Source organism: Phaethon aethereus (assembly GCF_964289735.1).
Source record: "Phaethon aethereus genome assembly, chromosome: 6".
Taxonomy (NCBI): Eukaryota; Metazoa; Chordata; class Aves; order Phaethontiformes; family Phaethontidae; genus Phaethon; species Phaethon aethereus.
Window position 1 is genome coordinate 23972906 of NC_138580.1, and position 14420 is coordinate 23987325.

General features: G+C 41.4%; 1 protein-coding gene across 1 annotated transcript in view; it reads left to right on the plus strand.

Moving 5' to 3' along the window:
* The window catches only part of MAP3K20 (mitogen-activated protein kinase kinase kinase 20), a gene marked incomplete at its 5' end in the record, with an annotated part of 58015 nt that overhangs the window by 42088 nt on the left and 1507 nt on the right, over positions 1-14420 (plus strand). The window contains 2 exons of the mRNA XM_082001511.1: positions 4839-4945; positions 10669-10804. Coding sequence (XP_081857637.1) covers positions 4839-4945; positions 10669-10804 — 243 coding nt within the window. The remainder of the gene's footprint in view (positions 1-4838; positions 4946-10668; positions 10805-14420) is intronic.

Genomic DNA, 14420 nt, shown 5'->3' on the forward strand with positions numbered 1-14420 from the left:
TCATATCCTCATGAAAACAGAGTAAAAGTACGAGTTAGAGACAAATCATTGTCACTACTAATCTGCCCCTACGAGAATAAACTAAAAGGGAAATTAAAGAGTGTTTACTCAGTAAAAGGTTCTGTAGATTACGGGATTTACCTTCTTTAAATTGACTCTACTACTATCCTGTTGTACATAAAACTGGCTGGAAAGAGCCTGTGAGCATACTAGCTTTATTAACAAGGATTAGCGTCCATTTCCTTTGCCTACAAAGATATTTGAGAGAGGGAAGGATAGGTAAGGAAAGCAAATTATGCTCCTATTCTCAAGTCAAGGCACCAGCAAGAACTGTGTTCCTTTAAACTCAGAAGAAAGTTATCTACTGCTTCAGAGAGACTAAGATTATCCCAAGGTGAATTATAGCGCTTAGGTGCTCTAAAGGTAGAACTTGTTATCACCAGAGAGTAGCCATAGAAGAGCAATATGAGAAAGGAGATTTCCTTTTCTTTCTTTTAAGCAAGGAGTTGCTTTCCTACAGAATGGATCTGGAAGCCTGAGATCCATTATCAGTGTGTGGTTTCCACCCATTTAAATGCCATTCCCCTAATGTCTCCCTCTTTATCCTCTCCACAGAAGGGAGGGGAGAAAAATGCTGTGAGTCTTTGAACCTACAAATAGACTAAGTTCTAGGTCAGTAATTACTGAAGAACACTTTCTAGTGGTAACTATGTATCTTTAATAACTACTCCCAAGCATCAGCATCGCTACCAAATGCCACAGAATAAGAATTATTGGAGCTTCTTTTCTATAACTGCAGGACGTACTAGATGAGCTTGCTCTCTGTCTTACCCTAGCCACATATATAAGTGTCCAGAAGGCTGTTGCTGTTTCTCAAGGGGAGGGTTGGATCTGCATCAGGCTGAGTTCTGTCTGTGTGAGCATTTCACCTGGGTTTGGGCTTGTTCCTGGGAGCATTGCTCCCAGAGGCATCTCTGGTGTGTGCAACGGCTGAATCTCACGCTAGACGGGTTTTTCTGACAGTCTGCTCTTTGCTACTTTTTTCATGCAGCTTCTCTTCTGTTAGGCAATTACAAATGCATTGTTCACATGACTGAAATGGAGTAATCTCTGGTCACAGTTTGGGCATGTGACTGACTTATTCAGTCACGTGTTGGGAAAGGATCACTACTTACAGCTCTCAAAATGCCTTGATAAAAGGCTGTGTGGCCTGCGTGAGCCAAAAGATGGAGCACATTCCTCTAAAATACTGCTCCGTGTAACGTTCCCTTTTTGCCAGGATTAGCTTTAGAAAACCAGATAGTCGATGCATGAACACGTTACTGGAGGTCAGGCTGGGGTGAGCTTGAGGATGTCAGCTGCTCAAAATCAATTGCTAACGTGCATACTTTTAGCCTGCAGAAAGCATGCATGGGGTGTCGTTACCCCTGAGAAAGGAGGGATGTGCATTTACTGTGGGGCTAAGGAATACACTCGGAGAGCTGCTGCAGAGCAGCTGGAGTGTCAGACACTGCTCACACTGTAACTTCCTCATAGGAATGGACAGAGTTATTAACTTCGCTTTGAATTCTTCAGAATTTCTTCATATATAGAGAAAAAGGTCCATAGTGCATTGCTGCACATGATATTTGTAATGGTAGTTTAAACTGTGCTAGTTGAAACAAACAGTCCCTAGTGGGTTCAGAGCATTTTATTAAAATGTTAATTACTAATTATTTCAAGTCACTAATTATTGAAGAACAATCTCTGTGGTAACTAAGTATCTTAAATAACTACCTCCACATGTTAAAATCCCTACCAAACAAGCTGCTTTTGCTTGGGTACTAGATAATTGTACAAACAAGGTTGCTCATCACTGATGCTTTTGTTTACTGGGGATGCTTGCTTTTGGAACACAGGTGAGTGGTTCTTTCTCATTTTGTCTGTACCTTCCGTTTATCTCCACTTTAACATCAAAGATGTTTATAAATTACTGAATATTTTAAAGGAAATCAGAAACCTGGGAACAGAGGAGCAGCAAGAAAGGAAAGACGTATGGATTAAATATCCTGGTTTTATGCAGACTTATTAATAAGAAATACTGAGTGGAAGGAAACAGTGAAAACATTAGCCAGAATTATTTCTAGAGGGTCATATATTTTAAAGTTTTTTGTATGAGCCATCACAGATATAAAGGGAAACAGTTTTCAAAGGCAACTCATGCCTTGATATTTTAAGAATCTCTTGTAAGGAATGACTTGAGATGCCTGACTTTCTAGAAAGTCCTAAGCAGTCATCCACTGAAAATAAGACTTTTTTTAAAAAAAAGCTTCTCAGCTTGGGCTCCCAATTTCAAAAATCACTTCTTGCCAGTTTTAACCAAGGTATCAGTCTGCACTTACTCTGCATTTATTAAATGTGAAATTATCCTTGCCCAGGGGGAAGAAACCAACAAAACCCACATGGCACTGTAGACTTGTGTCTTCCTGTCAGCTTTGCCTCTGGGGAAAGCTGGTACCTGTAAATCTGGCAGCTACAAAGCTGGCAGGGTAGCTGGTGGTTGTTCACAGGGAGTGCACAGCCAGAGGTACAAGCTTTGTCAGTCCTGTGTGACTACATTTGTTCCAGCTCTGGTTGTGCAACTCAACAGCTCCTTTGCCTGTAGTGTAGGACCCAAAGAGTGCGTGTTGCTGCTCCTCCCAAATCAGTGGGTGCTTTCACCCACTCTTTGTAAAAGCCCCGTTCTCTGTCATTATCTCCGCTCCAGCTATTCCAGGCAGGCCTGATAGTAGTGTTGACTCTGCTCACTTAGTGTCAGCCCTGCCCTATACTTCCCACTATACCCCTGAGAAAGAAGGAGCAAGGAAAACCCATGGAAGCGTTTTGTAAAAGAATCCTAAATAAGCCATAAAATATTGTAAATAATGCAGTGTGGGGATATTTGCCCTTCATCTCTGCCTAAAGACAGAATTAGTTGGGTAAAGGCACATTACTCGCCTGCCAGTCCATTGGACAGTACGTAGCAGCAGTACCTTGGTGTATTGGTGTGGAGCCACGATCAGTCTGGCAGCTTCCTCACCATTTGGGAGGCTCTTGAATGCCCTCAACGGTTCCCACCCGCTGGGGTGCTTACAAGAGATGCAGCTGTAGCAACAAGAAGGGTGTGAGGGCTGTTGGAAGGTTCTCCTTCCCCAAAACTGCCCCAGGGTTGTCTGTCCTGGTTGGTGCCAGTGATGACTCTGTACCCGCTGGCGCGGCACGCTCCCTGACCGGGGAGGTTTGTGCTCTTCCAGGGGTAGAGGGTCTGCGCAGCCGTGGGAGGTCCAGCAGCATCATGCATGTAGAGGGATGACTGCTGCCTCCCCCTGCCCCCCGCACCCCCATAAATGCAGGGGAACTCTGCTGGGTTTCCACACTGGGACTAGATCAACAAGTGCAAGTGATGGACTGCTAATAGGCACCTGCGGCCACGCTGCTCGGCGCGCCCCGGTTGCCACTCCGTCGACGCTGGGCTGGGGGCCAAACTGCGTTAGGACGTGGTGGCTGGGGCAAGCGCTGTCTGCTGCAAAGAAAGTCTGCATAGCTCATCCAACGGCCCATGGCCTGAAGTCGTGGGGATGGACCAAAAAATGATAGACAAAGCCTCCAGTTGCAGCCGAATAGTACAGCATTACAGTATGAGAGCTTGTCTTTTTTTTTTTTTTGTTACGCATTTGACACTTTTTCATGCTGTTTGACATTTAAAATAAAGAAATTGTCTTTCTTTTATAATGTGGAAATCACTTGGATCTTCCTGGGAGAGACACCTCAGCATTGTTCCTAATTGTTTTTGTGCTCCCAAATTAAAATGCACGTTTTAATTGCGGCATCTGTAATTTTAGCAGAAATGGTATAATTACAGGCGCGATAGAGAGAGAATGTGCATCATCCCCTTATTATGTATCTACATTTTGTTTCAACCTTTTGTCTCAACCTTGTCTGGGGTCTGTCAAACAGACTAACAGAGTCAGTGTTCTTTCAAGAAACACATTTAACTCTGTTTTTTTTCAGTTTTCAGTCATTTTCCTACTTCATAGCTTCCTTTTGGGACTAAGGGGAAAGTAGAAAATACAGAGAAGTTTTAACTGCTCTCCATGACTAGTGAGCACAGTGGGTGCTGGATGGAGAGCCCAGGAACAGAAAGTTCAGTAAATAAGCCCAGGACAGAAGAGCACAGGCAATGCTGACACGAGCTTGGCTGCCAGGCAAGACATCCTCATGCAGCCTCAATCTTCACTTCTTCCCTAGCTGCTCCTGCTACAGCTAAGTGGAAGGTTTTTCTGTAAAGCCTGTCCTTCTCTGCAAGAAAGGAACTGCAGCCAGAAACCTATTTTTGAAGGGCAGCTAAATAGCTTGTTCACGCACTAAAGAGTTTGGGCTACTACCTGTAAAAGGCTGTCTGTCTAGTTACCAGTTGCTAATGGGTCCAGCCTTCTCTTTTTGGCAATATTTTCCATCTTAGCTTGAGGAGAACTTTATTCTTTAGAATTAAGAATCTTGATGGTTAGTGATGCTACTAATGTTGTTTAATGCTCTTGCTGAGTACCAGAAGGTTTTACTGGTAGATATGGGAGGCTAAGCTAAGGTTTCAGTCCTACTAGCTGATGTGACTCTTCCCAAACTGACCTTTTCTTCAATAGGAAGAACAACAACAAAAAAATTTTACAAATTTACAGTCCTCTTGTAGGATGCTGTGTCCAGAAAGCAGCATCCCAATTTCTGTTGCTTGCAGTCTTTCAGTTGAAAAATTCCTGCAAACAATTTTACACAGTAGTAGTTGTATATGAATGCAAACGCTATGTTTTGTTTTTTGTCTTCAGAAAAGGCCATCTTTCAAGCAGATCATTTCAATCCTGGAATCTATGTCAAATGACAGCAACCTTCCAGACCAGTGTAACTCATTCCTGCATAACAAGGCAGAGTGGAGGTAAGTTTCCTTCCTCCCAAGATGAAATTATGTGGTTTTCCTTTGAAATGGTGTGAGTCCATATTCTTCAGAAGGACATCGGACTCCGATGATGTATTGGTAGAAAATATCTGTGCTTGAGGTATTTTTAGAACGTAACTTACCTTGTTGTTTTTCGGGAATGCCCAGAATGTTGTGGAACTTGTATTAGGGGCCAATACACTTAGCTGTACCCTGTATTTATTATTACACTGGTTTAAGTATCATGATATTTACGGTTTTGTGATTCACGTCTTGAAACCAATTACACGTTTTCAGTCAACAGTGAGGGCAAAACAACTCAGGTATACGTATGTTTGAGGCAATTTTCATAGAAAGTGCTGCAGGTTTATGTTTATAGTTAAGAAAAAGGATAAAGGGCATAAAAGAAAAGAATTTCAAATCATGCATCCATTTGTCTACACTTGTGTGTGTGTTACCATTTTTTGTGCATTCTCTCCTTTGTGTTGACTTCGTGTCCACACATTCAGCACGTGCCCAGGCCAGCCCTATTTTTGCATAGTGCCCCAGCATTGCGTGAGCGTATGATTTTACCTGTTGCTACCTGTAATTTTTATTCGTAAGTAACTATAAATGGAGCTGAGATTTGAGGAAAATTTTATTACATGGCCCAGTTTTACCGTAAAAGTCTCAGCCTATTTTCTGTATGTGCCCAAACTTTTAAAAAAACGAACAAACAAACCCACAAACCTGTCCCAAAGCTTATTTGTCAGTTAGAAAGCTTGCTGCTTCGCAGTACATCCTTCTGTTTGGAAAAGAAAATTGAAACCAGATCTGCACAGGCAGAAGGTTTTTACCAGGCGATCGTGCCTCAGGCTGTGCACAGAGGCGTTGGCCCCGCTCCAGCTAAGCTGGGACCGGGGGGGTTTGAAGACGGCCTTGCCCGCCGCCAGCGCGGGGACCGCGGCAACCTGGGGCAGGGGCGGGCATCCCAAACCGCCTCCGAGGGAAACCAGGACCTGTAGTTTTCACCGGGCGAGTGGAAAAAGTGAGCTGGCGGTGGGACGCGCCCGCGGTCACATGGCGGGAGTATAAATAGAAGGAGCCCGTTGGGGGCCGGGCCCGCGCCTGCCCTGACTCAGCAGCGCGCCAGCGGCGGCAGCGGCGGCGGCGCGCCACCTGCTGGCCACGGCGTCCGCCTGCGCCTCCCCGCCGCCGGGGCCGCTGCAGCCGGGGCCGGGCCGGGGGCCAGGGGGCCGGGCCGGGGGCCAGGGGGCCGGGCCGCGCCCTGCCCCGCCGCCTCGCTCCCCTGCGGAGGGCGCTGCGAGGCTCTCGCCCGGGGCCCGTTGCGCTGTCTTCAGCGTCCCCGCTTGCCAGTACCCGGCTCGCAAACCTTTGCCAATGATTTTATCCGGGTCGTTGCGTTTACGATGTTTCAGTACGTCCTCTCGCCCCTCAAAGCCGTGTTCTGAGGCCTGGGATAAGTGTCGGGTATGTAACGTGTAGAAACGTATTTCTTGGCCACCATTACTTATGCAGGCTCTGGACATCATCTTGTGCTTTCGACAGAATACAAGGAGGGTTGGAAGAAAAATAGCCCCCGGTGAGGGGTTTCTTACACACCCCTGTATAGTAAAAATATTTATGTAGAAGATGAGCAAGTATTTCAATTCCTTCAGGAAAAAAAGATAACTACCTAAATCTTGACAATATAGCAGAATAGAAGCTGTGCTAGTTGACACTTGGGAACATTAAACTTCTATTCTTCTACTAAATTGATTCAGTTCTTGGAGTGTGACTCAGGAAGTCCAGATATTTCTTGCAAACTTTATTTTGATGCACGTAAATTGCTCGGTTGAGGAATGACTAACAAGGTGCTAATGCAAAGCCATGTAGAAACAAAAAGTTCTTTGGCACTATCAAGTCATGGAAAAACTTCTTACTATGGAGACTTGTGGCTTTTTTTTTTTTTTTAAGAATAAATAACTTGGAGTCAAGGAAATATGAGAGAGAAAATACAAATTCATGATGGGGCATGATTTGCCTAATAGCAAAGATGATTTCTGAATTAAGCAGAAATGAAAACACGAAGTGCAGAAAGAGCACAAGCCATGTGGGGACTTGCTCAGGAGCTGGCTAAGAGGGGCACACTCTTACCTGAATTCCAGCAGCGGCTGCCTTCCCTGATGCGGAAGCCATGGCTCTAAATGGAGACACTCATGAAGGTTAAGCCAAATAAACAGAAGGTATGCAAAAAATATGCAAGTTAAAGTAGGTGAAAGACTTGTATGCATAAAGTGATCCTAAGGGATAAATTAAAACAGACTAAGACCATTTCTGAGAACAGTTGCACAGAAGTTTAATGGGTTTTAACTTCAGCATTGAAAAATCTTTGCTTTTACTCATTGCTTTATTTTTTTATATTTTTTTATCCCATAGTGATTTGCAAAGAGATATTTGAACTATCCCTATAGTTGATAGCAATAGGGAGAAAATGAGATGTATTACCAAGAAATAGGGAATTTTAATGAAGCCTGGCTATCAGAGCCTTGGAGCAGGGTAGGCTTAGGAAAAGCAAAGGTTGCGCTTGTTCTTTGACGGACTTCCAAATTAGTGATCCAGATACTGCACTTTCACAGGCATACTGCACTTGTCTGAGCTTTGATTTTCTTTGATAAGCTAGCTTGCATTTTTTCCTGCTCTTAAAAAAAGGCAAGGTGAGGTTCTTTTGTTATAGAGATGTGCAAAAAATGCATCTGTAACAGTGAGTAACCAGACTCTTCAACATCTCTGACTGGCTGGTGTGAGAACTGAGAGTGGGCTTAGTCTATACATGACTGACAGAGATGATAAGATAAATGACCTTTGACTTATCTTTAATGTGGTCTTATTTGCAACATTTATTGGTCTTGATGTTTATATTAATAATACATTTTAATCTGCCTGTTCCATCGTTACCTTAAAATAATTCAGTATCATATTTTCTAACTGTTCTACCCTTCACGTTTTTATTATTTAATCAAATAGGGGCACTGTCTTACAACTAAGTTGCACAGGTCTGCCTTATGTTTAAGTTCATATTCTGTGATCTCTTTTGAGCTCTTTCTCAAGTCACTTTTATTACAGTAGTAAAAAATTACTATTGAAGTAATGATGTTCCAATTCAGTGAGAGATCACATTTGTCTGCATTTAGTCATATATACTAACTGCATTTCTCCTTCCACCCTCTCCCCATGAGTGACTGTTCTAATGATTAAAATAGTCTATTAGTGATACTTATATTAGGGTATCAGTAGCAATTCAAGACATATAAACAAATGCCAGTCATTGTTTTTAATCTGTGACTGTTTATCATTATCATTTCTAATAATACAGTATACATTCTTCAGTGTCACAGAACAAGATCATTCTAGAAAAGCCAGTAAGCTCAGACTGCAGAACTACAGAAGCAAACAAATCCACATGCCCTACCATGTATAATGTTTCAAGCTGCTTCATTTATGAAGTAAGACTCATTAACTGGGCAATGTACGGTAGCTTTCTCTTTAATTACACAGTTTTATTATACAGTGGAATTATTTTTCAGAATGCAACTGTTTTCGCAGACTGACCTTTTATTATAAGAGAAGTTTCTGTCTAATGAAGAGAGGTAATTACAGCACAAAACAGACTTTTGACATAAAGAAAGCTATTGTTACCAGGACTTTTCTAGTGTAGAACGTTATTTAAAAGAGAAACTTAATTTACATACTTTAAAAATTACAGAGTTGCGTATAACTAGCAGTGATGTTGAGAGACACAGTACGAAAAGCAGCACTTGCAACTATCCTCAAATTACTCTGTAGTTCCTGCAGTAGATTGCATACTGTATGTTGGACCTGGCAGAAAGGGTCTATGATAGGGAAATGAATGTCTGGAGAGGAGTCTGACCTTCTATCCAGTGCTTTATAGTTTTGTTCCTTTATTAGGATGGATTTTTTTTTTTTCTTTATTAGGATGTGTGACCACTTTCTACCCAGCACTGAGATCAGCCCTGACCTTTGCGTGCCTAAATACGAGGGAGAATTTTGCTTGAAATCTGAAGCATCATAATTGTGAGGGGCATTTGTTCTGACCACCACATCTAAGAGTTCACTCAGCAGGATTAAGTCTGATAAATGCCCTTGCCCCAGGTGGCTGATTTTTGCAGTAGAATTAAGCGTGGTGGTAGAATTTGCAGTAGAGTTTGCTAGTTATTCCAGCTTTGAATCCTTTCACTGTACTTGGTAAGCATTACTCTCTGACAGAGGTGTCTTATTTTAATAAGAAATCTATAAGATTTGGAATATTTAAATTATTTCATTTACTTGAATAGGCTATATGCGTTCTCCCACACTGAGAGCCTGAACTCCTTCAGGTCGATACTGGAGAAGAGGTTAATCATTCCATGCTAGGACAAAAGATTTAGCGGAAGAAATACGCTCTTTTTTTCTTTCCTTCCCACCCCCCAAAAAGAAACAGCAACTGACTGTTAGTCCTTTTATTTTCTTTTTGGAAACATCAGAAGGAGCAGATTTTGTTTGCAGTGTGTTAGCAAAGGGAAAATGTTGTGAAAGTTTTTGAGCAGAAGATTTGGCATTGCAGAATCTCAATAGCCATCTTCAGAGCTATCTTTAGGATCTCTGTCTCCTTAAGAGCTCGTCCTCTCTAGGAGGAAGATGAACTGCAGTGATTGACTATTCCTGCAATGTGAATAGGAGACAGTTGAAGTAACAGTCAGGACACAGGTGGCAGGCAGCGCAGTCTCCCAGACAGTCACAGAAACTCTTTGTTAAATGCAAATACAACCTTTGATACAAACTGGAGGTTTTTCTTTGGTTATCCCACAAGCAAAAAATGTGGATGAATTTAGTGACAGAATTCTTTGGTACATTCTAGTACACACCCATGCATTTGCGGTGCAAAACTTGTTAAACTCTTTTCCAAGAGCAGTTCAGTTCATGTGTTTAAAAGATACTGTCCATCAGAAAGCATGTCAAAGGAAACCACTTTGTTAGGATGAGGTACATGCGATGCAACCCAATAAAGATGATACCTGAAGCTTCTTAGAGTACTGCCTTCACTTCCTGCCTTTCTTATTTTTCACACCTTTGCATGTATGATAAGAAGCAGAGAAAAATACACCAAATCCTTTTATTTACTATTCCTAACTTGAGAAGCTTGTATTTGTAACCATTTGCAGGGCTGGGTCATATCATGGTTTATATTCTTGCTCTCCTGTTTTCACCTAGAGAACCAGCAAGATAAGAGGGAAAAGCATCCCAGTGCTGCTTCTGCGTATTTTGAGTATAAGTCCAAATAATATTGATAGCCAAGTTAATGGGCTTCTTAGACTGCCCGTATTGTGTTGCTAATGATTGTCCCATTACCAGTTTTTAATGCAGTTTCTTTATGGATAAGATCATGTTTCATGATGTTGAGGGAAAAGATGGCAGTTTAGTATTTTAAATGTTGTTATTATATGGCATTTTACTCTTCTAAATGTTATTTTTCTTCAACTGAAGGTATTATGGTTATTCTCAAGTATAAACATTGCCAGTTGTTCTTAAAACTCTGAAAGGCTTTGCATTTGGTAATTAAATGAACTGCTTGAGTTAGTATTGTACTTTTCAGCCTTTCATATTTAATTAACATTCAAGTGGGAATTATGAACAATTTATATCTGTCAGGAAAAGACAAGACGTAACAAATTGTCTCCGTGCAGATGTGAAATTGAGGCAACCTTAGAGAGACTAAAGAAACTGGAGCGTGATCTGAGCTTTAAAGAGCAGGAACTAAAGGAACGGGAGCGGCGTTTGAGGATGTGGGAGCAGAAGTTAACCGAGCAGTCCAATACTCCTGTAAGTAGACAATAATTCAACCTTTCATCTTACTTCAGAAAATATTCGGAGCCTTGTCTATGTAAATTTAAAGACACACCAAGGAAATAGTGCCCCTGTTTTCTTTAGTGCCTTTGGGCCAATTGAAGTCTGTTTTATTACATCACTGCAAATAACTATACTGTTTTTAAAAAAATCCATCTAATACTTTAGATATCACAAATTGCCCATAGTTCATATTGTGCCATGGGCATTTAAGTATTTTCCCATTGATTTAATTACAGTTCTCAGCTTTAAAAGTTGATTGCATTCAATAAATCCATTTTTCAACTAGAAAGTTGTTGACTTTAATGGGTGCATGATTTGGTCTTAAATGTAAGAATCATTCGTTTCTTGGAGAAGGCTTAGGAAACCTATGTAGATTTTTTTTATTCTGTTCTTTTTCTTTGAGAAGAGGCAAATTTCCATTCTGTGAAAAAGGTGGTCAAAATTTGAAGTGTTAATTTAGGGCTTTGTTCATAATTACAGTTAACATACTTGTACTGGCCAGTTATTAGCTGTTAGAATTGCCACATTTCTATTAATAAATTGAACAAAAAAACTTTTTGGATTATCTTGAATTTCTTAACGAAATATGATGCTCTTGACTACTGATTGGCAGAGGGAAGACCACAGGGTTAGTGTGCATGGCTAGACATGTTACAATAGTTGTTGTTAAGAAAAATACATTACCTACTTCTTTTTAAAGCACTAGCCAAAACAAATACCAAATTGAGATTGCAGTAGCATATGATTTTCTTAGGCACAATTTTATCCTACTTATAACCTTGATTCCAGCCAGACCCATTTACATACAACTTGTTTTTAAGGCATAGCTTATTGCTGTTGTTTGAATGAAGTTGCATTCATGTTCCAGCTGTGAACATGCAGTAATGAAATAATGAAGAATGAATGTTTTCCTATGTGCAGATACTGTATGTTCTCAGTAGATATCTGTATGCCTGCTTTAACGCTTGCAAACTTCCAGTAACTGAGCTGTGGGCCATCATCTATCCTGAGCACAGCATGAGACACAGCCTTAATGAGCAAATCTTTTCACAAGCAAGGCCCTGGGGTTTTTTTTACGCTGTACTTGCTTATGACTTCTACTTTTCACTTAGAGCTGGCATTGCTGAAAGAAGAAAGCATTGTGCTAAGGTCTATTGTGCTAAGCATGAACTATCTTTCTGCATAACATTAACCCAACTCTCCTATTGCATTTAAATGCAATTTCTCCTAATAGAGAAATACAAGTTTGTTTTTTCCAGAGATCTTTAGTGAACTGTTACATGGAATGGCTTTTTTGCGGAAAAAAATTGACATACTGGCAAAAATTGCCTTGTTCAAGCAGGATTGTTTTTTTCATAGCAAATGAAGTTCTACAAGACGCTGGTTACAAATACAACTATATTTTAAATTCATAACTGTAAACCATTTGCAAAATATCCCTGGGCATTCTGTTTGCAAGCTGTAATCCTTGAAGTCAAGTGTCTTCCTCCCTCCCTCCCTTCCTTTGGTTCAGGGTTATGTCTGCTCAGCAGTGTCAAACTGCAGTATTGCAACAGGGAGGTGCACTGCTCAATTTTAAGCTACCTTGGCTGTGAAGACAGTAGTAAAGATATGGCAACCAGAGCTAATAACACAGCTTAGGGTGCCCACTAGGCTTAAACCTGGTTCTTAACCAACACTAGGCCTTGTTGTATCTTAGCTGGTGTCATCCCTGCTGTACACTCTGCAGTCACTTCATTTTGCTCTGCAGCAATGACCAGAGGCCAGCAGATACTATTAAAGTGGTGTGCAGGAGGAGAAACGCAAACCAAATGAAAGGAGAACAGGGAAGCTGTCTCTCTGCCACTTGTTTCTCCAGTGTTTTAGGGTTGGTAGAAGCTTCATCCAGCCATCCTGCATGGCCGATAGCTATGAGTGGCAGACTGCTCCTACTCCAAAGAATAAAGTGTAGATTCACACACATCAGCATGAGGTAAGGATGAGGACAATCTATAGAAACACTCATATGAAAGTAGTGTTTCTTCCTGCTCTTGTTTTGACCCTGTTTCTGCAGTGTCTTGTACAACAGACACCTTTGAGTCTGATCTCTGCAAATTCCCTTTGTGTAGATCTCCAAGAGCCTCTTGCACAAGGGAATCTGGAGCCTTTTGGAGGAGTAGGATACATCCACAGCTGTAGTGAAATGGGAGACTTCTTTTGAAGGAGGACCTACTTTAAAAAGGGACTGTATGTAGCTAAGCTGACGCTTATATTTAGTGGAAGGCAGTGAGCAAGACATGAAATCCAGGTGTTCACTAATGGTGAACATTCACCTGCAGGTGGTCATTTAAGGAGAACAGCTTGTACAGAGATTGGGGATCCCGGCTATCTATAAAAGTCTCTTCATAATAGTTAGCATATGCCGTGCAACACGCAAGGCAGGTCCTGTTGCAAAGAGCTCCTCAGTTCTCCAGATAACGAGATGTCAAAATATGGAGGAAGTAAGGTGATTGTAACTTGCAAAATAAGCCACAGTTATGGCCCATTCACATCTTACCCACTACCAGCCATTGCACAAACACTGACCAAGAAACGTGTTTTAGAGAAAAATTGTTTTGCAGTTTTGTTGATTTTTATAGGGAGTTCTTCCCATATGTCAGGGGATGCTTCCCCATGGAACTGAAGTGACTAAAACTCTGATAGCTGATGGAGGAACTACCTGGCACTGAATCATGTGTGCTGGGCATCTTGCTTCTGTGCCTAGATCTGTTTTTTAAAATATTCCTTCTCTTTATCAGTAGGAGCTTTCAGTGTCCTTGATCCAAGTAGCGCTCTGGTGATGGTGATGTTTTTTTCTGAACAGCCAGGTGTACAGAAGTTTAGCTGCAGGTTCTTTCATCACTTGGCCACAGGATGCATGAAGAGTATTTAAGGCGCCCCATTTCCCCAACTTCTTAATTTTATTTTCATTCCTTAAACCATGATCACTAACTTTTGTTAACCACAACGCAAATAGAAAGCCTATATAAGTAGGGAAAACTCAAGAGGAACAGAAGACAGATATTGTCCTTTTTAATGATAGGCAATTTGTCAATGTAAGTGGGTTTTGCCAAGAAATGGGCACTCTTTGAGCAGCCTCTCCATGAAGCCTCCTGTGTTACAGACCAGGGCATCACCATGATCACCTCTGTAACCCATTCAGTCAGTTTTCTGATTAGGTTCAAAAAGATGTGGAAAACCATGGATTTTGGGCAGGTAGTTTTGCAGACAGCTTTGGAAAGAAAGGCCAGCTCAGGTGTTCACACACACAGCTCCTTTGCTGTTGCTTTAGTAGGTAGGTTAATTTGGGATGAAAATCCCAAGTTTTTATTCCCTGTGGAGAACAGGCAAGCATGTCACAGGTTACTAGCCTGGCCACTCTGAAGAGGTATTAATCGTTATTTAGCTGGAGAGGGCATGTTTCATTTGTTAATACAAACAGATTGGATCAGGAAGACGCCAGTATCTGTAGGTGAAGATTAAATTGGTAGAGATTTAATACAATGTACAACCAAATCGCAATATCTATCGATACCACACACACACCCCCCCCAAAAAAAAAAAAAAAGAG